General features: G+C 42.1%; 4 protein-coding genes across 5 annotated transcripts; 2 read left to right on the forward strand and 2 right to left on the reverse strand.

The window, feature by feature from the left end:
- The first annotated feature begins 2,383 nt into the window (after positions 1-2,383).
- LOC108608333 (ultraviolet-B receptor UVR8) lies at positions 2,384-4,258 on the forward strand. The gene is made up of 4 exons (XM_017999674.1): positions 2,384-2,750; positions 2,851-3,102; positions 3,168-3,934; positions 3,999-4,258. The coding sequence occupies exons 1-4, from the start codon at positions 2,721-2,723 to the stop codon at positions 4,108-4,110; spliced, it is 1,161 nt and encodes a 386-aa protein (XP_017855163.1). The 5' UTR covers positions 2,384-2,720; the 3' UTR covers positions 4,111-4,258.
- An 80-nt stretch (positions 4,259-4,338) lies between these two features.
- LOC108608335 (RNA polymerase II degradation factor 1) lies at positions 4,339-5,886 on the forward strand. 2 transcript variants are annotated; one of them, XM_017999676.2, is made up of 4 exons: positions 4,340-4,426; positions 4,743-4,805; positions 4,890-5,305; positions 5,359-5,886. In XM_017999676.2, the coding sequence occupies exons 2-4, from the start codon at positions 4,772-4,774 to the stop codon at positions 5,860-5,862; spliced, it is 954 nt and encodes a 317-aa protein (XP_017855165.1). In that variant the 5' UTR covers positions 4,340-4,426; positions 4,743-4,771; the 3' UTR covers positions 5,863-5,886. The 2 variants fall into 2 exon arrangements, with proteins under 2 accessions (XP_017855164.1, XP_017855165.1); XM_017999675.2 differs by having other exon boundaries at positions 4,339-4,426; positions 4,743-5,305.
- Positions 5,887-5,949: 63 nt separating this feature from the next.
- On the reverse strand, positions 5,950-7,257 carry LOC108608332 (lysosomal aspartic protease). The gene has a single exon (XM_017999673.1). The coding sequence runs from the start codon at positions 7,213-7,215 to the stop codon at positions 6,001-6,003; it is 1,215 nt and encodes a 404-aa protein (XP_017855162.1). The 5' UTR covers positions 7,216-7,257; the 3' UTR covers positions 5,950-6,000.
- A 515-nt stretch (positions 7,258-7,772) lies between these two features.
- On the reverse strand, positions 7,773-9,218 carry LOC108602977 (lysosomal aspartic protease). The gene has a single exon (XM_017991365.1). It carries the CDS (start codon positions 9,089-9,091, stop codon positions 7,820-7,822), a length of 1,272 nt encoding a protein of 423 aa, XP_017846854.1. The 5' UTR covers positions 9,092-9,218; the 3' UTR covers positions 7,773-7,819.
- Positions 9,219-27,058: the final 17,840 nt, after the last annotated feature.

Consider the following 27,058-nt stretch of genomic DNA (forward strand, 5'->3'; position numbering starts at 1 on the left):
AAATGTATTTTAAGCGCCAGCGCTTGATTTACCCCAATGGAATTGCATACGTTTTTGATTGAGCAATTAGGGAAAATAAGGCAAAATGCCCTAGGAGCTAAGAAGAGTGACAAAAGCGGAGGGTGGAGAGAACGGCATTTGAAATTTGAAATTTAATTTGAAGTGTCAGACACAAAGTGTACACTTTTCATAATGTGACTGCTGTGCCGGTTTGGTTAGGGTTGAGTTAGTTTGGATTCGCTGGTTTTGGCTCCACAAATTAATGCACTCCCTCTTGGGCGTTTGCTTGTGTCTGCCTGCATGCATAGCAATGTGTGTGTGTGTGTGTGTGGCTTTAGCATGACCGTGCATTGGACAACAGCCCCAACCGCAGTCATGATTTGTGGTTAAATGACTTTTGTGCGTAGCCACAGCTATGCAGTTGAATTCGAATTTTGTTTTCAATCCCAATCGCAGACAGGCTCTAAATTTTTGCATGTCCTGCCACGGGCAGCTGGTTGATCACGGCTTAATTAGGTTGTTTAATTTGTTTGATGTCTTGACTTTATTTCAATTTACGCTGCCTCTTGCCATTTTCAAAATTATTTATTTACACATACTGTTGGAAAGGAAATCAGTATAAGGACTCTTTAACAGCATAAAAATTCAACGACAATTAAAAACCAAGCATTTAATTACAAGTGCCAATCGACATTTACAGACATCTTCACACGCCTTCCCTGGCCAGCGTGGTCGACAATTAAAAATAAAAAATAAGAAGAGGGAAAAATAAAACGACATTGCATTGCAAGGAAAATGCAAACGTGTGCAATTTTCCCCGTTAACTGTTAATTCGAAGCACAATGCCGAACGGACGCCAGACGAGTATATTTCTGGAAACGTGTGTGTGTTGATTATTTGTTTGGGTAATAACTTGAGCATCCGTGGGTGGCCAATTAAGTATGATAACAGCAATTCGAAAGTGCTCATACATGAGAAGATTCACACATTAATTTATATTTTATTTTACTTGAAAAAAATCACAAATATAAGAAGCGAGAGAAAAAGGCATAAAATAACTATAGAAAATAGAGTCACGTCTCGCGACAATGCTAAACATCAACACAAGCACGGACATCACAAAGTAAAAGCATACACACGCAAGAATAGTCAATTTCTTATTTTGAATGCGCGCCCAACGGCATTTCATACACTTACAGCACTGATTTCTTTGCTGTGCAACACTAGTTCATCTGCTGGTTCCACAACAGCTGACTGTGAACCAGCTCACAGATTGTGGGCGCCATGTGTATATATGTACTGATATAACAGAGCACAATTTAAATGTAACTATAACGGTTTCCGTCCATTTCTGTATTTCACGCAAATCGCTTTTAAGCACACAGTAATAATTATAGCAAATAAAGTTCATGGACGAAGATTAAACGTGCATACAATTTTAATTGTTACCAAGAAAATTCATTATGTGCTGTTAGAATAATTAGAAAGCCTGCGCATCGAACGAAGGATGCTCTTTAATTAATTCTGTATAAAATTAAAATAAAATTGATTTACTATGTATAAAAAAACTGTTAATGCATTTTTCATGTGAAATTTTCAATTCCCAAATGTCAGTTTTAACAAGATCGTATATTAAATACCAAACAAGGCTTCGCTTGATTGTTAATTGCTGCCAACGTAACGCGGTGCACTTAATCCTAACAGCAGGGCATAAAACACGGCAATGTCCGCTAACATGCAACAATAGTAGCCAAAGTAGCCGTTGCCCAGGTGAAAAATTTACTTTGTGTTGTATTTGCAATGCAAAACAGTTGCGCCCTGCGCCGCTTGTACGTCGTGTGTGTGGCCAGCCCTAGCTTAAATGCACAAATGAAAACTAATGATTTTCGCATTATACGGAAAAGTCCCTGCTGCACGCAAGCAAAGGCAATCAGAGGCAACTTTACAATTTTAGTTAGCAATTAATTGAGCGGAGCACGATTAAGATGCAAAAACTACTGAAAGTCAACCGCCCACATTCAATATGAGAAAAACGCATATCAATTGTTTACAGGGTAAGGACTTGACAAACTTACCCGACAATTGTTTACACTTTTTGCGCGAGCGCGAATATGACAAACGTTTATTGTCCTTAGCAGCGTTGACCACTCACTTAATAATAGCACTACACTAACGTTTATGAGGTTCGTTAATATTTGTTTAAACATCAATTGTCCATTTAATTACACAAAAAAGCTCACTGCTGCAATCGCACCGATATACAATATCATCGTGGATCGTTACTTATTCAGCTATCGTCAAGAAACATCGAGTACGAATTAGAGTCAACGATGTATCGATGGTTTTTTTTATTGCGTAACTAGACAACTCTACGCAGCGGCAAATGAAAATGTAAACAAACGAAACAACATTTTCACTTTCGCCTAAGAAAAAGAGGAAAGGAACTTATAAAAGTTATTTCGGCAGCAGCACAGAGTTCAGTTTTACATGAACAGCTCAAGGCAGCGCATCGCAAGCGCACGACGACGACTTGGAGGAGGAACGCTTGGTAGAAAAAGGCGCAATCAGCCATACGGACATTGTTGGCGTGACTGCGGAGCATTAAATCAACGTGTGAAACACGAACCGGAACTGCAAACTGCTCGTCCCTGACCCTGCCCTTAACTCAACGTGTGCAGCTGGGCGATTGAAAGCAACTGGTGGCACATACGAGCACGAAAATGAGTGTTGATTTGGATGTCTATGCCTGGGTAAGAGCCTCTGGTGACATCGTTGCCGCAATGTCTTTTTGGCTGTCGCGGGTGCATTTGCAATGCAAATTAATGAGTAATTTCCTTTGGTTGCGCACAGGGCGCCAATTCTCACGGTCAACTTGGCCTTGGCTACGAGTCCGAGCTGTGCATGTCACCGCAGCGACTATCAAAGTGCTCATTTGCACCGCAGCTGATACGCTGCATACGCGGAGGAGGAGGCCATGTGCTGGTGCTAGATACCAATGGGCGTGTGCATGCTTGCGGCTGGAATAATCGTGGACAATTGGGGCTTAACTCAACAGAGGAGTGCCACAATGAGTTCTCCATGGTGCCTAGCGAGTTCTTCGAGGTAAGCTGCTGCACCCAAAGTTAAAGCTAATTGCTATCCTTGCGCTTTGCACATTTACCTTGCAGGAAGTTCCCGTGGAGACCATCACGTGTGGCTGGGACATTTCAGGCGCCATTACTGTCACCAAACGGCTCTATGTCTGGGGCTCGAATGCGTTCCAGCAGCTTGGCATCTGTCAACGCGGCTTTATATCAGTACGTCGGCCCATGCCAGTGCGTTTACCTCGCGAGGAGCCAGCAGTACGCATAAGCTTTGGCTTGCGCTTTTGCGCCGTGCTCACGCAGGACAACAAAATCTATGTCTTCGGCCGCTTGCGCATCATGGATCCAGCGCCCATAGAGCTCGACATTACGTCGACATCGCTGCACCGTTGTAATGTCATGAAAATTCAAGCCCACAATCCCAGCGAGCTACGCATTGTCACCCTGGTGAGCGGACAGAACCATATGCTGCTGAAGTGCGTGGACCTCGAAAGCGGTGGCAGCAAGCGCATCATAGCGTTGGGTGACAACAAGTTCGGACAGTGCAATGCCTTCCAGTTCGAGGAGGATGTACGGCAACTGGCTGTTGGCTGGACGCACAATGCTGTCATACTCAAGTCTAATGAAATTCTACTATGGGGTCGCAACTGCTATGGCCAACTAGGTAGTGGCGGCTTTAGTGAACAGCAGGCGATACCTACGCCGCTGCAGCTTAAGCTGGCAGATGGTCAGGCGCCTGCACGCTTGCATATGGGCGCTGAGCACGGCTTGCTGCGCAGCACAGCTGGCGACATTTACACTTGGGGCTGGAACGAGCATGGCAACTGTGGCAACAACTCCACTGAAAATATGTAAGCTCGGCATTAGCCTATGGTCAATGAAGATATTAATTTACCCAAATGCTTCTAATCACAGCTGCAGTCCTAGTTTGCTGAAGCTGCCAGGCTATGCTAAGCTCGCGGGAGCTGGTGCTGGATTTTGTTATGTGCTGGTCGAGGCTACTGAGAAGAGTGCATCCTCAACATGAGCCCGGGAGAGTTTAGTTCTTTATTTGTTTATGTAAGTGTACGCTTATCATGAGACCTAATTAATCAATAGCTTTGTAGTTTGACATTGAGCTTTAATTAATTTAAAATTGAGTAACGCAATAAATGCTCTGCTGCTTTAGTTGTTAACGTTTTTAAATATATGTGTACTGTTGAAGCAAAATCTATGCGTTTGCTCTGTGAACAAATTTAAAAATTTTAGTTGTCATGGAACAGAAAGTCAAAATTACAGCACTGATTTTGCAAACGAGCTTCATTTCATAAAAGTGTTGGTCAATCAAAAGGATTCGGTGTCAGGTAAATAAGTGACAGGTCCAAATAGTCTTAATTTCGCCATTCAGTGCTGCCCATTTCACGTGATCAAGTGTCAAATTGCTTTTCACTGAGAATTGAGACTGTCAACATAAAAGAGTTGTTTAAAAATTGTCTCAGCTTGCGTTAGCCGACTTAATATTGTAAACAATAGCAAAGCGCAGTTTCGCATCGCGACTCGAAGTGCCTGCCCAATTAATATTCAGTGATTTGCACAGCTTGTGGCAGGCAGCACTGATTGTGAGACACAAGGCGGACTAGCATGTGAAGAAGCTGCTACTATCACAGTCCTTGTCCATAGTCAGAGCCACAGACTACGAGGAAAGGTAAATGGATACCCACGGCGTCAAGCGAGCTGCGGAACGTAAGAACTTTTATGCATTTGCAGCTGTGCAATTCTCCATCTGCTGTGCCATTGATATTCACAAATTTGTTTGCAAATTGGCAGCCAACGCATACGAGCATCTGGCCAAGCGGGTGTATCGCCCCAGTCCCACAGCTGCCAGAGGCGAGCAAGAAGATACTACAAAGCCCGAGGCTATGCCCAATATGGAACCCGGACCCAGTGCAGCGGCCACAACCGAATTTCTAACCGAGGTGCTAGGCGCGCTGTATGGCGACACCACCGGTCATCCCGAAAACGGCAGCTTCAGCTACTTTAAGGCAGCTGAGAACTATGCGCTCGCCAGCGCTAATGATGGCCATTCAAAGTCGCATGTGCCCACCGCTTCATATGCTACTGTTGCAGCTAAAGCGCAGCCAGCGCCCCCCGGATTTGAGCGTTCTGCCAAAGCGTTATACGAGCGGCGCCAGGCGTCTTCTGCTAGCTCCTCCACTGCTAAGCCCAGCGCCCGTACGGGCAGCGTAAGTATATCTTAAATATGATTTGATTACATCTCACAATTTTGAATTTTTAGGCCACCGCCACGTATAAGCCGCAAACTAAGCAGCAATGTCTAAACGCAGGCGGCGATGCCAGCGGCTGTGGAGGAAGTCAGCGCCAGCATGGCAATGCCAGCATGAACGATCTGTCACAGATGTATTTGCAACTGCTGCAGCAATCACTGCCACACCAGCAGTTACAACAGCAACAGCATAATCTGAGCATGTACAACAACGATATTGCCAATGTGTATGCCCAGTTGCTGGCGGTGAATCTTCGTCAGAATCATCAACAGCAGCAGCAGCAGCAGCAGACAACGAACACCGCAGCTGCTGCTGCTATACTCTATGAAGCCATGTTGCAGCAACGTGCGCGCGCATTGCAACAGCAGCAGCAGCAACAGCATCAGCAGTTGCAACAGCAACAACAGCAGCAGCAACAGCAGCAGGCGCGCAACACCCCTCGGGGCATTTACGGCAACAACTTTGCTTCATCGTCTCTCAGCAAGACTCCAACGCCAGAGAACAAGCCCAACTAAAGATGAAGCATCAGTCCCACAGTTATTTCAAATTTTCTATCTTATCTGCGATTGCAGATGCATTAAAGGTCAAAACTATTGAGCACACTAGTTTAAAAAATGCATTTAATATATCCTAAATCGATTTCTTGTTCTTTTCTAAGCTGCAGGTGCAAAGCCAATGCGATTATTTCCGAAGTCAAACTGGCTGTAGTATTGGCCCATAAAGACATCGCCCAGAATCCAGAATTGAGTATCAATGGAGGTGAAGCTGGACATGCAGTACGTTGTGCCCTGCTCGCTGAAGCTCTGAATATACACGGAAGCAGGCAGATCGAAAATGGTGCCACCAATATTGAAGCTCAATACGGGCAGACTGCCAACAGTGGAACAATCGACCAAGTAATCGCCATCAAACAAGGTGGCCCCAATAATACGGTTAAGCAACGCAAAGGCGCCGTTTGGTACTGCCAGCAAGGAGGTGCCCGAGTCAGCAATGGCTTGGCATTGAAAGCAAGCAACATAGCCGCCCATGACAGCGCTATCCATGCGGAACTGCCAGTAGCCCTGCTGCGAGACGGGCACATATGTCAGCGCGCCCGTGAACAGCGAGTTGTCGATGCCGCCAAGGATCAGCTGACCGCCCAGCTGAGCGGAGCCATTGCGGGATAAGTAAAAGCCAAAGGTGGGCTCATCAATCAACGACTGTTCGTATAAATTGTAGAATGGTGGTATCACATTGTCCACCGCAATCACGCGATAGGCCATTCCGAGGATGCCATCGAAAGGTACGCCTGTAAAGCTTCCATTGGGCTGGGATGTGGCCTCGCCAAAGGTTTGACTTTGGATAGTCAAGCCTTCGATGCTGACTGTGTCCGTGGAGAGGAAGCCAGACAAGCTGCCCGTGCCGTACTGTATAGAGAAGCTCTGACCGTTGGCATCATAAGTGCTCGAGGCGCTCGAGTTGTACTGATTGTGATTCTGGCAGGCGACATCGCTGCTCAGGCAGTTGACCGATGGCACCCACAGATTGGCAGAGCCCGTATCGAAGACGACCTTAAAGTACTGCGGCGGAGTGCCAATGGCAATCACACCGTAGTAGTCCATGTTCATGTTGTTGGTCAACGGCTCATTGGTTTCCTCGCCGCTCTGCTCTCCGCTGGGGTAGTCGTAGTCAGGGGCCACATAGTCCGGCGCATATGGATTGTACGCATCCAGGCGTATATATTTGTGGTGCAAAAAGGTCACCGCCTTCCTTATGACATGGCGGCTAACAGTGCGCGCTACCTTGTGTATGTTAATGCGATGCAAGTGGGCGCTGGCCAGCGACACCACCAACATTAGCACCAGCAATTTAAGCCCTTTGTTAAACATTTTGTTTTCTAACGTAGTATATAAATATTCGCAACCTCTTGCCGGGGCTGCACTGACGACCAGTGGCCAGGCACTGCCTATTTATATGCGAGAGCTAAGCTGGCCAGGATTGATCACTAAGTGATAATTTAAAATTTATCGTTGATAAACAATTCGTATCTTGATTGATAGTCTTTTAAGGAACTGCGCAGTGCGAGTATTAGTTAGGTAGATAAAGAAAAGAAACAAACAAAGAACTATAAAAATAGATGCCAATTCCAGTTGTTGTGAATTTGCAATTTGCGAACGTCTACTGTACAATGCATTTACTACATTATTGATAAGGCGGTGACGTGTAATCAAAAACAGTTTGAGCCAAAATCCACGTGCTTAGTGCTTGCTGCATTTTATCAATGAAGCTCATTTGGAATTTCTTATGGGTGTTGTACAAGAAATAAATAGTGATAAATGGATTTAAAGTCAATTAAATAAATTATCTACACACTATTTGATAACTGCTTTAAGTACGGCGATCAATTGATATAACAAACTAATGGTAACTTTTCCAAGAAGCTTGTAATATTTAATGATTAAAAGAAATGTACAAAGTCCGAGTTCGGCTTATCTAAACTTTTCGAGCAAGACCAATGCGTTTATACTCCATGTCAAACTCCATGTAGAAGGGGCCCATAAAGACATCGCCAAATATCCACAGATTGCTGTAGTCTGTTCCGCTATCGTCCGTTAACTCTTGGCTTCCCTCCTCCAAGCTGGTGAATCCCGAGACACATGTCGATTTATACTGAACAATATAGCTGGAGGCGGGTATAACAAAGTCGCGGCGTCCTATATTGAAAGTGATTGATGGTAGTAAGGGGACTCTGGAGCAAGGCAGTGTGTAGACCCCATCTCGCTTGCTGGCTTCTGTCAAGCCCAGCTGGGCATTGATACTCCTTAATGCCTTGATTGGTGCCACTATCAAGGAGGTGCCCACATCGACAATGGCCTCACAGTTGGAGCACAGCAGATTGCTGCTACCCAGCCTGATGCTGCGTGTAGTGAACTGCCAATAGCCGACTTTCGAAAGTGGCACGTAAGTCATGCAGCCGCTGTAGAGCGTGGGATCGCTGGGTCCCAGCAATAGCTTGCCTCCATTAGCATCTATGCTGCCGGTGTTGTTGCGATTGAGATAGATGGAGAACGTAGGTTGCGAGACAAGCCCCTGTTCCACCATTTTTGTAAAGGGTGGCGTAATGCCCCCAATGGCGATATCCTTGAAGCCCAGGCCAAAAATACCATCGAAGTTGGCTTTGCTGAAGACACCCGGTGGCAACGAGGTGATCTCTGCAAATGTTTGCTTTTTGATAGTGAGCCCGGCAATGCTCACATCGTCCGTTGACAGGAATCCTTTAAGTATGGTCGGTTGATTGTTGCGTGTGGCGTACTGTATTTGGAAGGCGTTCCCGTTGGGCACGTGGGTGCTGGATAAGCTGGAGTCGTAACGGTGCATTCGTGTACAGTTATCGGCGGGGCACTGTATCGATGGCACCCACAGATTCGAAGAGGCTGTGTCGAACAATATCTTGAAGGACTGAGCACTGCCCACTTGAATTAAGCCGTAGTACTCGGTGTTGTAGGCGTTTCCCAACGGCAGCCTGGGCGTCTCTTCCTCAACCTGTCTGCCAGCAGCCATCAACATAGGCCGCTGCAACGACTTCACTCGGAACTTGGCTTTTAAAGCAGCTTTCTCGAATTGCAAGGTCGATAGTGTGCTCTCATGATCCCTCAAGCGTTTCAGGCTCACGGTGACCGGCCTCTGCCTACCCACAACAGTGCTGTTTGGTAGTTGAAGCAATACCACAGCCACAACTAAATTTTGCAACCAGCTCCAATGCATGATCTCTATTTTCTGACCTTAACTGGCTTCAACCTCACGTATTTATGAAAACAGCCAAATATTGTTGAGTCAACAGCTGCTTATCAAATGGGCTTTGGTATTTGCGGTCTTTAATTTTAGTTGGGATGAGAATAGGCCAAAAACGTGCTGACACAACATTTTCAATAATTCCACATTGGTAAAATTCACATTTCACAGTTCTAATAAATTTCATTTTATATATTATATATAATTGAAATTTTCTGGTAATAATGGCATTAGAGCAAGCTAAAGTTTCAACAGAAAAAAAACTGTGCCCATAAATGTTTCTTTTACTTTACTTTTTAAAGACTTAGCAAATAACGATTTAGTTACACATTATGTTTTAATCAGTACATAATTAATCAAAACATAATTAATATGGAAAACTTTGTTAACATTTGTTAATAAAATTCCATTACAAAAAGATTTAAGTCTTTAGGCACCGTTTGAAATATAAAATAATTAATGAATGTAAGTATTAAACTTAACGTCTATATTTGGAGCACCATCTAGCGGCAGAAATAAATCGAAGAGCTTTTGAACACCATCTAGCGGCAAATAAAAGTAGTATGCAAGAAACAGCTATGGCTTCTAAATAAAGTACAAGTTTTTAAGAAAGATTCTTCTTTTAGTTGCATAACTATGGGGAAGTTTTCTATATAAAGAAATGTTATTATATTTGAGCATTTGCTCAAATGAATCAAATCTGGCAGTCAAGCTTATAAGTTAATTAAAAAACATCACATTTAAGCATAAGCTTTATAAAGTTAAAGAATTCGATAACAATATCAATTTCTTTGAACGACAACAGAGGGAAAAGTATTTAGAAACTGTAAACAGCCAAGCTGAGAAAGTTTTAGCTCTTATTTGGCCAGCTCGTAGCCAATGAGAAGCAAAATGAAAGTGATTGCAAAAGTTTTGCAGAGGCAACCTTATTGACGCCTAAAATATGCCAAGTTTATTTGCTAATTGCAGTGCACGGCGACAGACAAGAGGGGGAAGCGCCAGTTGCAGCTGCTGGGAGACGCAAGGTGATGCCGCCGCAAGGACAAAACTTCAATACCACTACTGGCCGCATGCATACTTAGTCCTGGGGCTGTGACAGCGATTACACAAATCACACACAGAAAACCGCCGCCAATGGGCTAAAAGTTTTTCCATCCTCCCCCCAAGGACGACATACCGTTTTTCCACAAAATTTCTTCGCAAGTTTTTGACTTTTTGTGTATTCTATTTGATTTTTTTCCGATGGGTCCAACCAACGCTGTAATTGAATTTGCGTCAAGTTCTATTAAGTGGCGTAAACTTTGGCTCCAGGAATTGAACTTGGCGCGCCGCATGTGCATTTTTTATATGTTTATCGCAGTGTTCAATGTTGAATAGATGTGCACGTATGAAGTAAGTACAACGCACTTGGGTTGTTCTCATTTTACTCGGTTTTGTTTGCTGACAGTCTGCAGAATGAAAGTGACTGCGACGAGACTAACATCTGAGTCTGAGGCAAAGTCTGGCCTTAAGAAAGAGATTGAGATTGGGTACTGAATGTTGTTATCGCCCAATTGCCTGTCATTTGCCAGCGACAGAAACAGCGACATGTGCGGTTAGCAATGAAGCATTAAATTGTTTTCGTTTTTTAAGAGCCTGACTTTGAAAGCGTATTGCCTATGCGAACATCGCCAATTACATTTTAAAGCTCAATCTAAAACAGAACTCTTACAATGCAAGCAGATTGTGTGCCTAACCGTGCGCATTAGCCCCAACTATGTACTCATATCAAATCAACTCTCTTCACTCTGTCAAATTGTATAAAAAGAAATCTTGGAAACTGGCCAGGATTCAGGTTCATTCCGTATGCAGGACCATTAGAGGCCAATCTATGCATTGTTGTTTGAAACTTATGTAAAAACCGAAAGACGAAAGAAAAACCATTTTAAATTTTTAATGTGCAGCATTTGTTAGGAGCTTGACTAATGCTACAGATTTAGCACAATGCGAGACTGGGTCACGATGCCTGAGCAACATTCGTAAATCGGTGCGTGAATAGAAGAAAGTCACAGCTGCTCTTTGACTGCGATGTGTGACATCAAATATTAAGATTGTAAATGGCAGCTGGTGACGTGCTTTCAGTTCTATTTATTGTTATATATGGATGGATATGTATATGTATTTTTTTGGTATATCCTACGCATTTTATATGATGACGCTCTAGATACTTTCAGTCATAAAATCAATCTATACGTCCACAAAGCTAAGCCTTAAAATGCTGTAAGTTTCCTGAGATCTGCATTGCTTTAATGCATTTAAGTCTCTGGACAACATGCAAGGCAACAATTGTATTTTCAATTTGCCAGCAATGAGCAAAGCCAATTAATTTGTATTTACGAACACACATTTGTTTGCTTCTCTCATAGCTTAATAAAGACCGTACATAACAACAAAAACAACAACGACAGCTGAACAGAAACTTGGTACGCAGGCCGGCCATTGAAAGACTTTTGCCTAAAAGCAAATAAACATAAAATACACTCGTAGTATGTGTGGATGTGTGAATGCTTCATTAAATTTTGTGAAATGCAACAGCTGCCGGCTTAATAACAAGACAGGCTACAACAACAACAACCACAACAACAGTAAGACATTGAATAACTATGTGTATTTTTTATTTGAGTTTTTTTTTTAAATTGTATTGAGCTAATATTTATGAACTGAACTTAAATGTTGGCTTTGGCACAAGCCGAGCGTTGATAAGGATTTTGGCCATGTTGAGCTGCGCAGTCAGCAGGACAATTGTTAGGCAAACAAGGACATTCAACCGGCCCCAGCTCCACTCACATACATGTTATATATATGCAGACAACAACTATTTCGGTTTGCTTCAGCGATATCCATTCAAAATGGTGCTACCCCTCGTTCTAAACACACGACAGTTATTTGCTTTTATGCCAGATGTGTGTGTGTGTGTGTGAGTACTTCTGTTGTGGACATGCATACGTCAGTTGGTTCTACAGTTTATCCAGCATATAAACTTCAACAGCAACTACAACAACATAACTAAACTATACACAAATGCTCTCTACAACTATTTCCGTTTACTGCAAACAAATCCAGCCAAACAAAACAACAACCACAACAACAACAGCAGCAGCCGCTAAAGCTAGAACAATGACTGGACTACATCGCGTATACGCAGCATTGGTATTGGCATATTATTGAGTTGGCAGCCGTCCTGTCCATTGAAATGTCCATTGAATGTAGAGTAAAGAGCACATAACGGCAAATGTCCTTAACCCCGGCTCATTAAATATGTTGACATATTGATAAATCGATGTAATAGAGCCTTTTGAGACGATTAGAGCTGGACTCTGGACTCAAGAGTTGACTGTGCAGTGCAAGTCATAAATAAGTTATTTCGTATAAGCAATTTAGTTACAATTTGGCATAACAAATGCAGCAGCTTCAGTATAAAACCATACAGAAGTAATGGGCGCATAACTTTGTGGGTATTTATAACGAGGGATTGATTGGTGTTATTAACGCCACTAATCATTTAATTTTCAGCTTGATTGCAGTCCTTACGACAGAGTTTGCTCCACTTACAGGCTGTAATTATTTTAAGCATTTTAAGCTCTCTTTGTATCACAGTTGAAGTTACTTTTAATTGTCTTCAGAGGATGAATACTCTAGAGCCCTTGCGTCTCTGATTTGATTTTGGATTTTCAGTTTCAGTTTCGATTTTGACGTCTGCATTGCTGTTGGTGTTCTTACACCCTCATCAGAAAATGTGACAGGCCAGAAAAACTTTGCGCTTAAGAATAAATCAAAACTTTTCATTTCGTGCATTATTTCCCCAGATAAATGTGCTGATAATTTGTATATGTGTTTTTGCATATGTCAACTTTTGTCAATGGGCCAAGAGTTTTGCGCAAAAGTTTCTGCCACGCAGACGTTTGCCAACTTTTGGCAGCGCTTTTTGTTTTCGTTTTCGTCTCGTTTCTATGGATTAAAGATTACGCCAAGACAGTATGCAATAGGGGCTAGATAAGACTCTGTGCGTGTGCTTGCCTCTTATAAGGATTCTGTGGTTCCTTATCTAAACGTGGCAGACAGACAGTCGTTAATAAAACAAGTGTGCATAAGGAAATTTATTGAATTTGTTTTAAAAATTCTTAAATGCATTTAGATTATAATAGCACTCAATTTGTCAAGCAACTTTTATTACGTTTGCGGTTGTGTAAAGTTTCAAGTCAAACTAAAATCAATCAACGTCTTTTAGTACACACATTTGCCAGATGCAACAAAAATTTATAAAGTATACGACATATTGGCAGGTTTTCAAGCAATGCATATCAAAACTTTGCCAATGCACACACACACACACTCTGTGAGTTGTCAACCCTTGAAAACCATTATTTTATTGTAAACAATTCAATTGCATAAATATGCAAAACTTTTACCAAAGTTATGTTGACACAAAAAAACTCAACGGCACTTTATTTCATAGCCGGGTAATGTGCAAGAAATAATTTTACAATTTTATTCAATCAAAGTGTCGACTCGATTCCTCTACTGTTTGCCTAACAAAGGCAACGAAAACTTTTGGCATCGGTCCCACTCCACCCTCCTCTATCGATGTTGAACGCTTTGTCACCTACGAAAATGTTACCAGAAAAAAGAACTGGAAAAGTTATTTAAAACATTTCCAATCTACCACCCCTGCCCCAGTCAGGTCTCTGGGCTTGTGTTTGCAAAGAAAAATGCGTTTTTCATGCTAATGTCAAACCTTAATAGATTCAAAGTCGGCCCTCCCTGTCACAGTCCCCATGCTGAACATGCTTGAGGGGGGGTCTGCAGGGTGAAGCAGCCAACATGTGTTCTGAGATTTCTTGGGCATTTAATTGAAGTGCGGCGCATTCGAATTTTGTGGGCGTACTCTGTTGAGTTATTTTACTCCAGAGATTTTCAATTGAGCCATTGAATGCTTTTGCTTTTCGTTTATTTTCTTTTTTTTTTTTGTGTGTGTGAGTGGACCTAAATAGCAAGGGCGTGATGACCTGTGTTGGGAGTCTTTAGTTAGCCAAACGCAGTTCATTTACAAAAGTTGACCAAAACGTTTAGAGCTTGAACTAAGGTACTTCGCTCTAACTATAAAACGTAGCAATATATTTTTATATCTAACATTTCCCCACAGCTGCTTATATATTGTGCCGCTTTGGTTTAGTGCCACTGAGCAAATTAAAGCGCAATTTAATTTGCCATTTGTAAATGGCAACACACACACACACACACGTATAGTAAATGCAGGCAAATGTTCATAAGCGACATCTCACATATTACCCCACAGGGGAGCCAGGTGGTAGGGGCTTCTGTCTGCAGTGTAACTTGAAGTGTTGCAGCCACGCTGCTGGTGTCGCCTCGCTGACAGCGAAAATAAAAATTTTTAGCAGCACTAGACACAGTTTAAGCAGCTGGAGGAGGAGCAAAGGAGGCTAGTTGTTCGGACAATAAACACATGTTTCAGTTTGTAATGCGCGCAACCGTAAAGTTACGAGTAGTGCCCCACTCGCCCCTGCCCCACAGTGCGCACTTCGCACTTACATTGCCTTAGCTTGGTTTTGGCAAAAATCAGCAAATGACGCAAAGAGAGAAACAAATAGAATAGAAAAGAAGGAGCAGCTAAATGTGAGGGCAAGCCGCAGTGTCTACGTCTACATGTGTATGCCCTGCAATTCAGACAGATTCATCTACAGTAAGCTAAATGGAATATGTTGCATTTGTAAATATTTTAAGTTGACTAATACATCATCGTTTTATTAATTTGTGTATATTTAAAGAGCATACACTCAACATTCAATAACAAAGAGCTCTCGTTACGCTTTTAGCGTAAATTTTAGTTTTGTGTCTGTGTCTGCATTTCTGTCTCTGTGTCTGTCTCTGTCGCAGGGACTGTGGGCCATAAACTCAGATGGCTAATTATGGCCACTAATGAGCTTGAAATGGCACTTGTACAATACCAAACAAATGCATGCTTATTTACAGACCGTACGAGTACGCGTATGTAGACATACCTAATAAAAATAAGAGGAGCAGATGAGCCAACGGTTGCCACTTAGTCCAAGAGTTGCGCCCCTCATACGCACACACTCGATTTATGGGCTGCAGCAAGTGGAAGTTGGAATGCTCTATGCAGGCGTGCGCTACTTTAGGGGCAGGCGTCAACTATTTAAATTGAACAAAATTGTAGCGCACAATTACAAATTGTCTGCGCAATGTCAGCGGTATTAGCACGTTTTATGGGCCGCAATAAAGAAGCGGGGAATTATAAGATTTTCATATGCGCTAAATAAAAGTAATTGCCTGTGGGAAGGAGGAAGCTCAGTCTCCATTTTTGGCATGACGCCAGACTCGTTGCCAGAAAAGTTTCAGTTGCCTCTTAAGGTTGCATTGAGTTGTCTGTGGGGCAGCAGCTGCGACTGATCCCACTGTTATGGCAGGTTATTAAAAGAGTTCACATTACATGCTGCTGCACAGAGATGCTGCGTGCAGGTCTGGTCAGTCTCTTGCTGCGTAGTTATTGTAAATTTTAATTATTTTCTACAAATGATGATTAAATTGGCCGCAGGCAACACTGATACCAACATTAAATCAATAAATGCACTCCACGGCCAGTATATCAAGTGAGTCCACATGTGCATAAGCGCCTATATACATATATACGTACATATATTTGTTTGTATGTTTGCATAGGTCGACAGTTTACCGGTTTACAGTTCATTATTGGCATAAATTGACTTTTTGTCGAGACCGCTATGCGCAATTTTAATAAACAAAATGCTATAAATTATTGCCCCCTTCGACTAGGTGAAAAAAAAACAGACAAGAAATTTAATAATAAAATTTAAAACGAGGCAGACTTGAAAGTTCTCTGCAGAAACAATTTACAATTATGAAAATGTTGCTAAAGAGTTGTCGATGTAAAATGCAGACAACGTTGAGCTAAAGTTTATTCTTAGTCAAGAACACTGCTTCTATTTTTAAATTTTATGAATAAATGCACATTTTGTTGAGTATCTCACACACTTTTGTAAAACTCATTTATCCCTTCCAAATAAATTTTCAGCTAAAGCTGCTGGCAAAAAAATTCAATTAAATGTGTATTCCTGCCTCAGGCGGCATATCAGTCAGCTTACAATATTAACAAGTCCTCAAAACCGATGTCGGTACCAAAGCAACAGAAAACAAGCGAGCAAGCTGTTATCATTCAAAATTGCTGAATTCACATTCCTGAATCAAAAGCCAAATGAATGGCGTGTGAATTAATTGAAAAACTCTTACAATTCATGAAACTTTCGTATATTTAAGTGTTTGACGCTTGGTTGGTCTGTCAAAAACACCAGTCACACACACACTCACGAAACACACACGAAATTTTGGTTTGCCTGACCATTGTGTGGCAGCTAACAAATACTTGACTAATGGAAAGTGGCTCAAATTGATTGAATTTTGCACTTTTGTATTCACGATGGCAGGCAAACATTTGTTTGCTGCAATGCAAAATTTATGAAGCGAACGATTCTCCGAGAGTCAAAACAATCAAATCTAATGAAGTAAAAAAAATGTGAAATTCATGAACAGTGAAGTTACTTGGCAAATACTTGCGACTTGACTCCACTTCTTCTTATACTTATTTCTATTAAATTCATTAGGCGAACTTTGCTGTTTTGTCCATCGGAAAAGTAATCGAAAGAGTTGGAAAATTACACTTAATGGATTTTAATTATGCATTGCCAGCAGTCGAGAAGCATTGAGCAGTCAAGAGAGCAAGAAAGCGAGAAAGCTGCGCTCCACAGTTGGCTTTGCATATTTGATTGAGTCGAGTCGAGACCGGAGAGAGTGAGGTTCTTCAAGTGAAAGTTGTTGCATACTTGCGGACTTTATGTCTCGTCTCTTGATTTGACTGTGTTAAACGAAGCATGTCCCACATCCTGGTGGCTGTTGCTAATACTGCTGCAGGCATCTATTCGGGTCCTTGTCCAATTCAATTTTGCCCACATTTCAATTTCCTATCATTTTACGCTGTCTTACGCTTCGATGTCTCTGCTTAGCCATTTCGGTGAGCCAATTGAATCATCAAAGCTTCACCACAACAATTCCACATATGTCCTGTGACTTCTGGCTCAATTTGCTTGGCGCAGCGTGTTCGGCAATACAAATTTATTCTAGTTTATTTGGATTATCTACGCTTTTTTGCGAGTTCATTGCCCGCAGCTGGGCAAATGAGCAACGCCCCCAACGCTGTTTATAAATATGATAAATTATTGTCGACTCTTGAGAGAGACAAATATTCTTTCAGATTTATGCATCTATTTGGCATAGCTAGCCAAAAATAGCTGCATAAATAAACGTCAACAAGAAATCGCATGATTTACATAATGTCTAAGAGGCTTGCCAGGCCTAGCGAGCATGCTCTAAGTATTTCGACCTACACAAATGATGGGGCAGTCAATGTACGCATTTAGTGCTCATGTCCTGTTCAATAATAAATAATTCTACTTTAAATAATTCTACTGCATTTTGAAAGTCAAGCTAAAATTGTATAAACAATGCATTTCTTTTGTAAGCTTGCAGCGCGGGTCGCAGTTACTTGGCTCTGCTTAAAATGCAATTAAGCAAACAAATTGCAGCTAATTTGACAGCGAAAAAATCCTAGTAATTAGACAAGTAATTAGTTGGGATTTCCAACAGAGAACAAAGTAAAACCAGTGAAAATAAATTACTTGGCCAGCTGCACAGAGCTTCAAGCGTAGTATGTATAGTATATGGTACGCAAAACCGAGTTACGTATATACTTATACCTAAAATCTATGCAAACTGTTGGCAGGCAGTAACAACAAGAAGGAGGAGGAGAAAAGAATGTCTTTGAATATGCTGGCAACATGTGTTGCCACATTTATGTGCCATTATCACGGCTTCTCCCCACGCAGCCAAACAGAGGAGCAGCCAACCAGCCACGCTTCCACGCCAGATGCCTTACTGCAAAGAATCGGCGAAAATCTTGTGCTGGCAGCGTCTGGGATATAGCGACGTAATGCCGACACTTTCAGCACCTTTGTCATGCACATAATGCTAAAATATTATACCGATATTATGCAAATTTTTATTGTTTTCCGTGCGGGACAGACAAAGAGACAGACAGAGGCAAACAGGCCATGCTGGCAACGGTTCATGGCTAAAAGGGATTTGGTGCGTGATGAAATTAGGATAATTTAATAGATTACGTTCGGCGTTCGTCGTTCGGCGTTGATTTTTCATGTGAGCCGCAGACAGGCTCGCTACACATCATGCATTATACATTATGTATCAGCGTTCATATGTACATACTTATATGCAAGTTAATACCTGCTGCCCTATGCTGTCTATGCGTATTGATTGCATTTACCTTATGCCAGCCATTGTTGTCTGGCAACTCAAACCCCCCATGGGGGATTTTTCATTCAACCCAACTCCCACTCCCACTCTCACTGCGGTACTTAGAGCACCCTGCTGAGGCTGGCGCTTGTTAGCATAAAGCCCTCTGCTTCATTTGGCCACCCTTACCAGGCACGTCACGTAGCTCCGTAAGACGCCTAAGTCGTCACCTGAGTAGCTAGCTCAATGCTCAATGGCTATTTACAGCTAACCTCTTGGATTTTTGTGGCATATCGCTGACATTAGCGATGCTTGCATAAAAAATAAATGCTTATGTTTTGAGATTTATACCACATGTAGTAGGTAATAAATAAAACTCGACATACCAATCAGTTATTGTTGTGTGATCTGCAAGTATAAAACGGAATATTTATAAATTTAACGATTATAATATTTTCTCTATTGTCTACGTTCTTTTGCTGTGCGCATATCCTTTTATTTATAAGCGCACACTGCAGCCATTAAAGGCGCTAGCTTACAAAGCTTAAAAGCGCATTTTCAACTAATTTAGTGGCATTTCATTTCAGGCGGATTTTGGTCGAATGTTAAGCGTTGTACTCGGCTGGGTCTGCATTGTGCAGCGGAACTTACGTGCCAGCGCAAGCATGAAATTCGCATTGAAGGCAGAGACACAGACAGAGACAGAGACAGTGTATTGGGCATTAAGTATTAAGTATGCGCGCGACCAAAGAGATTATATTAATTAATTTGCTATCGATTGCGAAATTAGTCTCCAATTGTCTTGACTCCAGTAGAGTATGCATAAGAGGATAGAAACGTTGCCGCTTCAATAGCTTACAATATATTTATGCATTTGTCTGCATGTGTCTGTGCGCTTATAATGTGCATACATACACACAATGGTAATTAGGAGTTAAGCCGTACTTGTGTTTGTGTTTGTATTTGCATTTTTAAAGTTTTTGATTGACAGATTTCTGGCATTAGCTTATCGGTTTATACGCACATGTGCTAATGCTAAAAAAAATAAACAATTTGCCGCCACTGGAGTCTTGTCTGCAAATTAAAATCATTTTGTAGTTTAATTGAGTGCATTAAGACGGCGGCAGATGCTAATGCGTATACGTAATATTGACTTAATTGCATGCATATATTTTTTATGTATGTTCGAGTGGCGTTACAAAAACTCGAGGCAAATGGCTAGTGCTGATTATGTTGCTGCATTTGCTTCCGCATGATGCACTTGTAATCTATTTGCAGAAAGTCTCTAGTGCATAAGCCTCAAGCGTATGCTTGATTTGCTTGTGCGAATAAGCGCTGGGCAAATTGTGCGTTTAATGCTGCAAATGAGGCTGCTGCAGCGTTTGATGTACATATAGCAACGTTTAATGATGTACATAGTTAGTTTATGTAGTAGAAGTTGATCGATTGTTGGTACGCACAAGCAAATAGATTGACAGACATTCAAAGGATTCAGGCTTGCTTATTCAGCTGTGACTTAATTTCATTTCATGTAGTCAGTGTATTCACCACATGTCCTTCTGAACACCCCAGATTAATGCCACTGACGTCTGTCAAGCATACTTCAGCTGAAGCTAATGCGCTCTGACTTATGCTCCATCAGAGGCAAAAGTTTGCCAAGCAAAGTTTTATGACTAGACAGTTTTTCGGCTGCTGGCGAGAGCAGGCAATGTTATTCGTCAATATGCTAATAATGTGGAACGCACAGCCGGAAATTGTTTAGATATAAACTTTGTTTTCAGAGGTTTGCCAGTGCCACCGCCAGTGCTCGGAGGGTCGTGCGGCAAGAAAGCTGCTAATGCTTATGTACACACATGCAACGTTTATAAATTAAGTGATGCATACATTTAATGCTGACAGACTTGTGCGTAAACGTAAACAGCTTTAAAATCATACAAATACCCATCAGCCTAATCTTTCAGTGATTGACAACTTCTTATCAGTCCCTGCCGTATGATAAGTTAAATTTGCCTCAAATTTATTTTTGCAAATCGTTGGCCATTAAAATTTAAGTTCACTGTGCAAGCGTTTATTCTATACTGTGTCCTAACCAAATAGTCAACTCCACCTGATTCAACAGAGAGACAACCTGCTAACCCAAGCCATGCCGCCAACTTAAACTCCAACCATTTGTCTGTCCGTCCGCCCGTCCGGTGCTCACATGTTCTAGCGCCATTTATCTTGATTTGTACAAACCTAACGACGTTTAAATGCTTGTTTCAACCATTTTGCACCATTTGGTGGCAGTTGGTAGCATCACGTTTGCCGGTTCAGCTCAGCTTCGGCTCGGCTCGTCAGCGTTTGCTGGGTCATGTTTATGCTTGAATAATGTTGACAAAATCGCTGAGGTAACGGAACGGTCAGCGCGGGGTTGGTTGGTGTGTCTGTCTGTCGGTCGGTTGTTTAAAAAGGGCAGAGGAAAAGCTACAAAAGATACACAGACACAAGCCAGTTACATGCCATAGACATGCAACGCGGGCTAAACACTTTCAACTCGACTCCTGGCTTCGACTCGCAGACAAATTGTCGCTGTTGTTGTAGTCGCTGTTGCTGCCGCCGCCGCTGCTTGGGTGTGAAACTGTTAGCAAAGTGGCAATGACAATGCCCAAGCAGCAACAGGATTTCAGGAGACACCCCCGCAACCCCGCTCACGCCACCATCAGCTGTTGCAGCTTTGTATCTTTTTGCTACGGCAACTCAGCGCTGTTATGACAAGTCGCCGCTTGCAGTTGCCATTCCAAGCCATAAACCAAATTGATGTTGAAAACTTGTGCCAACTACGCTTCGTGTCATGGCCTGTTAAATGCTGGCAATAAAAGTGAAAATTCTTGTCATATTGTGGTGCCGTTAGTTTGCCACTTTAGTTTAAAGTGGCCACCATAAAGTGCTTCGGTGTGTGCTTAAAGCGCTCAGCATAAAGCAAATGTTATCAGCCATCTTATTGCCTTCATATTGCTTTGTATTTAACACACCTGTGACAAAGTCATAAATACACCGAGTGCGTAGATTTGGGCAGCAATAAATGAGATTTTACGGGCGCATATTAAATGCATAAATAAGACGCACAACATGCAAATACAAATTGTAGCCCAGACACATAAAATAATATAAAAGTTTATTTATATATTTTTACATTCCTTTATCACATTTAAAGCATAGAAGCTTTTCAATAAGTGCCAACACTGCAATTCCTACCCTGTCAGGCAACGTGTCGTATAAGTTGCACTTAAGGGAACATTTTACCGTTTAATGATAAATGTACACTATGTTAAGTTGACGACAAGCCACAGTTGCTGCGGTAAATAATCAAAATCAACCGCAGGAGCCACGCGTCGCAGCACTTTGTGCGCTGATTGAAAAAAGTTGTAAATTCTTTTTTACGTCAAATAAAAAATACAGTAGCAGCAGTAGCAACAACAACAACAACAACAATATCGTTGACAGCGAAGGGTGCGTTGAGCAATTGATAAATTTAATGGCGTTACGCATGTCAAACTCGCCAAATCCTTCAGAGTGATGCTACTACGCCAGCTTTCTCACCCAAATAAATAACAGAATAAAAAAAGTGTGAAAAAAAGTAAGAAAAATGAGCAAAAGCTTGACTGACAGCACTGAAACCGGCAACAACTATAGCAGAGAGCAAACAAAAGAACAAGGTAATGAGCAGCCTCAGCTAATGGAGAGATATGCAAAGTGCCAAACGCCAAGTGCCAGGTGACGTAAATAAATTGTGAAAAATAAGAGCAGTATTATCCATGTGTATGTATATATATACTTATATTTAGACATCGCCGACACCACAAATGCTTGCAGGTAATCCAAAAGTTTTTCAAACAAACTCTTAGGCGTTGCAAAAGTTTTGTCAACAACAATCATTAATATTGTCAACGCCTGAAATTCATGGCGTTATACAAGAAATAAATCCAGCAACAACAAATTTAAATTAATAGATTAAAGTTGTGAGGAAAATGAATCTATTCCAGTACATTCAAGCAGCAATTAGGACTAGGACACTCTGCCTACGCTCAGCAGCCATAACTTTAAAAACAAGTTCAATTTATATGACTTCGTTGAAGATACTGCCTCACAGCATGTCCTAACACGCGTCAGTGTTAGCTTTCAGTGTTTGATAAAGCCAAAAACAAACGATTCTTGTGCATTTGTGTTGCCTGTTTGGGAGTTGGGCGCAACGTTTGCCAATCCAATTAGACCAGGAATGTCGTAGCGTGTAAATCCTGTCCTGGCGACTCACAGAGAAAAATGCATTTAAAATATCGCAGGTAACCTACACAGGGCAAAAGTTGGTGCCAGAGGGCAGCGGAGCAAGCATCTACTCTTACTAGTCTTGGGCGAAATGGCAGAGTCAGCTCACTAAATGGATCACGTATTGGATTTTGACATAAACGCTTGTCCTCGTTAGCGCCGCATCGTGTGCTTGCCAAGCTGCAACTGCAGCTGAGCGCCTGCGGCGGCAGTTGAAAACTTTTACAGCCACGTCAAGGTGGAGCCCAAAAGACTGCCCCGGCAGCATTGATAAATTGCCGTCGAGCGTCGTTGGCTTTAAGCTTTACATTTTATGCAAAAATACTTTTGAAAAAGCAAAAAGGCAAAACTGGAGCCCAGTGGGTGGCAGCTGCAAATGCAAATGCAGCAGTTGCAGATCCCTTGAGTGCTGACTGACGCTGAAATAATGCGGCCAATAAATGTCACAGCTTCAGTGCCTCCCTCCCCCTCAAATCGGGCTCATCAGCTTTCATGTCTTGCTTTAGCACAGGCTAAATCTCGCTTGTGTATTTAAATGGCAGTTAAAGTGGCAACACGTTTCAGTTTCGTTTGATGTTGTCCACGATGGGTTGGGACGCTGCCTCCAGCGGTGATCACATGCCGCGGCTGTGTCGTGTGGCAAGTGGCACTTGGGCTGCAGCCTCAATTGCTCTACTGAATCTTTCATGCATTTATGCGTTTATAAATATTTCATGCTCTACGCAGTGTGGCGGAAGTCGCTCTCCCAGGTCCGAGTACTTACAATGAATCATATTATTATTAGTAGTCTCCAATATGCATTTCGTCTCGTTGCAAAACAAAAGCATCTGGAGCCTCCAACTAGCATCGCATATTCATTTGCATTCAATGGCACAGCAACGACAACGCTAACAGCACCGGCAACACCAACAGCAACAGCAGGAGACACTCGAGTGGCAATTGTGAGTGTCATCGGTGTACGCTTCGAGTTCTCCTCAAGCATTTCCATATTGGCACTTGGCATAATGCTCGTACTTATCTTTAAAATGGCAAATCAAATGTTGGCAATTTGCGACAGACTGCAATATCAATTTGCATATATCATACACGATTGTTAACATCAGGTTATCCTCCATCGCAATGTAAATAAATCAATTTGAGTTACTCAGGTACTTCACGTCTGTTGACAGCGAATGACAGCTCCGATCGACAGTCGTTACCAAAACAATTGAAATCAGACATTCATTCCGAACGTAAATTCAATTTATTCAGATTCTTTAAGTCTTGCCCCTTGTTTAATATATTTTAAAGAGTTATGCAAATATAGCGAATATTTCTGCGGAAAGCTCTATCGAATGAATTTTTTTTTAAATCTTGTTCTTATATAATTTGCTTGGTCTGGAATGGTTCCCCTTACATCGTTTATCGCATTAATCATGCGCAAATGGCGGCATATCTTTTGTGTTGTTCTTGTTGCTGGCGAAGAGAATTTATTTATTTACGATAGCGCAATTTGCATAATGTGCAAATCATAATACGAACTTCCTGTGACTACGTATGGGGCATAAATATTGCAGCATTTGTAACAGACATTCTATTCCCTCCCCCTCTTTGGCAGAGATAAGTTATCAGCGCACTGAAGTGCACACACGGGGCACACTAGCTTTCGATGTGGCTGTGACTGTGAAATGTGAATGGGGGTAAGGGTAAGCGAATGTTGAATGTGGTTTGCAAAAGTTTATGCCAAAGCTCGACGACATTCGGCCCTCAAGGGCAGGCGCAGACAGGCAGCTGGCTTTTGCTCGGCGTTTGTCGCCATAATAGTTGCAGTTAAAGCTTTAAACAGTCGTTGAGATCTTTCGAGCGACAAGCTAACAAATGTTGCCTTTTTGTGAATGTTTCACTACGATAGTTAAATTTCAATCCACAACTTTTTTTGGTGCTTGTTGCCAGTGCGGCAAGTTGTTGCATTGTTCAAGGTAGTTACATGTGTCTACGTCTGCAATATGTGGCCATGACAAATTTGCAAAAAGTGAGAAAGTTCTTTCAACTGCTGCACAAGTCGAAGCTCCTATACACTTGGTTAGTCAAATCGTTTATATAATTTAATAAGTTATATATTCAGTACTCGACAGTTACCGTATAGAAGTCAATTAAAAAACTCGTATTACTGCTAATTTAATGCAGTGTATTTCAATTTCAATCAGTAGAATTGCTATATTCTATACAATTTTCACCTGACATTTGCCACATGTGTGGCTGTGTTCAGAGAGCGATGCAAAAACATTTGTCTTAAGCTTTAACTGAATTCTCCCGGGATGTGGGCAAAGCGTTTTGAGCTCTTGCACCAGCACATCACATCAATTCAAAACCAATAACTCAAAAACAGAAATCCAACAATTCAACAATCATGTGGCTGCATTTTGGCTAACAATGTTCTCCCGCACAGCTTTTTGTGTTCTCTACTTATTTTCTCACGTCGCTCTTGGCCTCTGCAAATTCATTTCCCAGAATTCCATTTACACTCTAGCGCTTTGTTTCGCCTGCCCGCCCAGAGGGGGCGGGGTTGCTACGGTGACACTTGCCCGAATTGACAGTGATAAATGTAGCGCCAAGGTAGATGTGGCTCAGCAGCAGCTTCATGTTTGAAACTGCAGATCCGAAAAGTGTTTGCCATTTATGCGCAGGTATGAAAAAAATATAAACAGCAGCAGGCAATGCAAGAATAAATAATACTTCGCAGAATTCAAATTAATATCAATATATTGGGTGCACAAATATTTATGCAGTATTCAAATTAGCAATAGTGTGCACACTAATCTCTTGGCTCATTTTGTGAACAACTCGCTACCATTTAAAGTGGGACTCTAGGGTACTTATGGCAGTCACCCTCCGCTCAGATCTTGTTGTTATTTGACAAACTACACAAGGACTGCAACTGCTTGGCTGCCTGCTACAGGCTTCATGTGTTTTATGTATGAAATGCCAAAGCGAATGCCACAGACTGACTGTTTGACTGTTGACGCCTGATGCATGGCCGTCTGAGGCGAGATGACTCTGACTTAAGTGTATGTGTGAGGCAAGGTTCAAGGCAGCGCAGAATGAGTGTGCATCGCCCTGCGGCCATTTAAAACGCAATTGAAGTTCAGCTACAGCGTTGCTAATTTGTATTTTAAAATATGCGCAATTATAACAGCAACAACAATAATAACAACAACAGTGAGAGTAACAACAATAAGCTCAGTGGTGTGTAGTCTCCATGTTTAATAGGCCGAAAAGGGTGCAGCCGGATGAGGGCGATGTCATAACAGCGGGCCAGAGGTCTACCCTTGTACCATTTGTTAAGCGCGTGCAGCCAACCCCCGTCCCCGTCCCCATCCCCATCCACACACGCCGTATGTAAAGAAAGGACTTTGCATTTATGAAAAATCATTAAAATTATTACATTTGGCTTGCAGACACCTCGCCACGAGAAGCGAAAAGAATTCCTGACATTTGTGCGGGGATTAGCCCAACAACTGTCACACATTTTCGACTCGAATTACCATGATTAGAACTCCAGCGAGTGGCAGGCGTTCTATAAATTGCTTAGAGCCCGCCATTAAAACAATTTGCTTACGGCTTAGGCGCAGTCTTTCAGGCTCAACGCTGGTGACATTGAATCACCTGCAGCTGTTGCGGCTTCTGCGGCTTTGCAGGCCCCTCTAATGGCCAGGCGGCAAGCTCCCCTGGCCGTTATGCAAATATTTGCGCCTACTAATGACAAAACATCCGTCGCGGATGGACAATCTGCTCATTATGCCAATAAAAGCTGAAAACGAAGGTGTTTGCTGTAGCGCTCGTGCTGCTTGATTAACAAAAAAATTGTTGCAAGCTGTTTGCCCTGCATCACATTCAAGGGTGCATGCCGCCAGACCTTGAAGACTCTCAAATTGCGTCTATGCATAATTAAAATGCCTTTAATGGCAAAGGGAAGTGCATTATTAGGCGTGCCTTTTAAGAAATTTGTTTGCGAGCGGCTACGAAATTCATGACTTGAGAGTATTTCTAAGAAATATTTGCTAAAGACTGCAGACTATAAAACAGTCCTCGTTTTTTTAACAGATATCTGCTGCTGAAGATGCATAAAATATCTACTTTATGCTTAAAATACAAGCCGTGTATTTATTTGCTGAGAGACAAATTCCCTAGACATCACTGAGAGTTACTCAAACTGGCATCCCAATTAAAAATATGCTTATATAGTTAAAATCAAAGACA

Source organism: Drosophila busckii, chromosome 2L (assembly GCF_011750605.1).
Source record: "Drosophila busckii strain San Diego stock center, stock number 13000-0081.31 chromosome 2L, ASM1175060v1, whole genome shotgun sequence".
NCBI classification, from domain to species: domain Eukaryota; kingdom Metazoa; phylum Arthropoda; class Insecta; order Diptera; family Drosophilidae; genus Drosophila; species Drosophila busckii.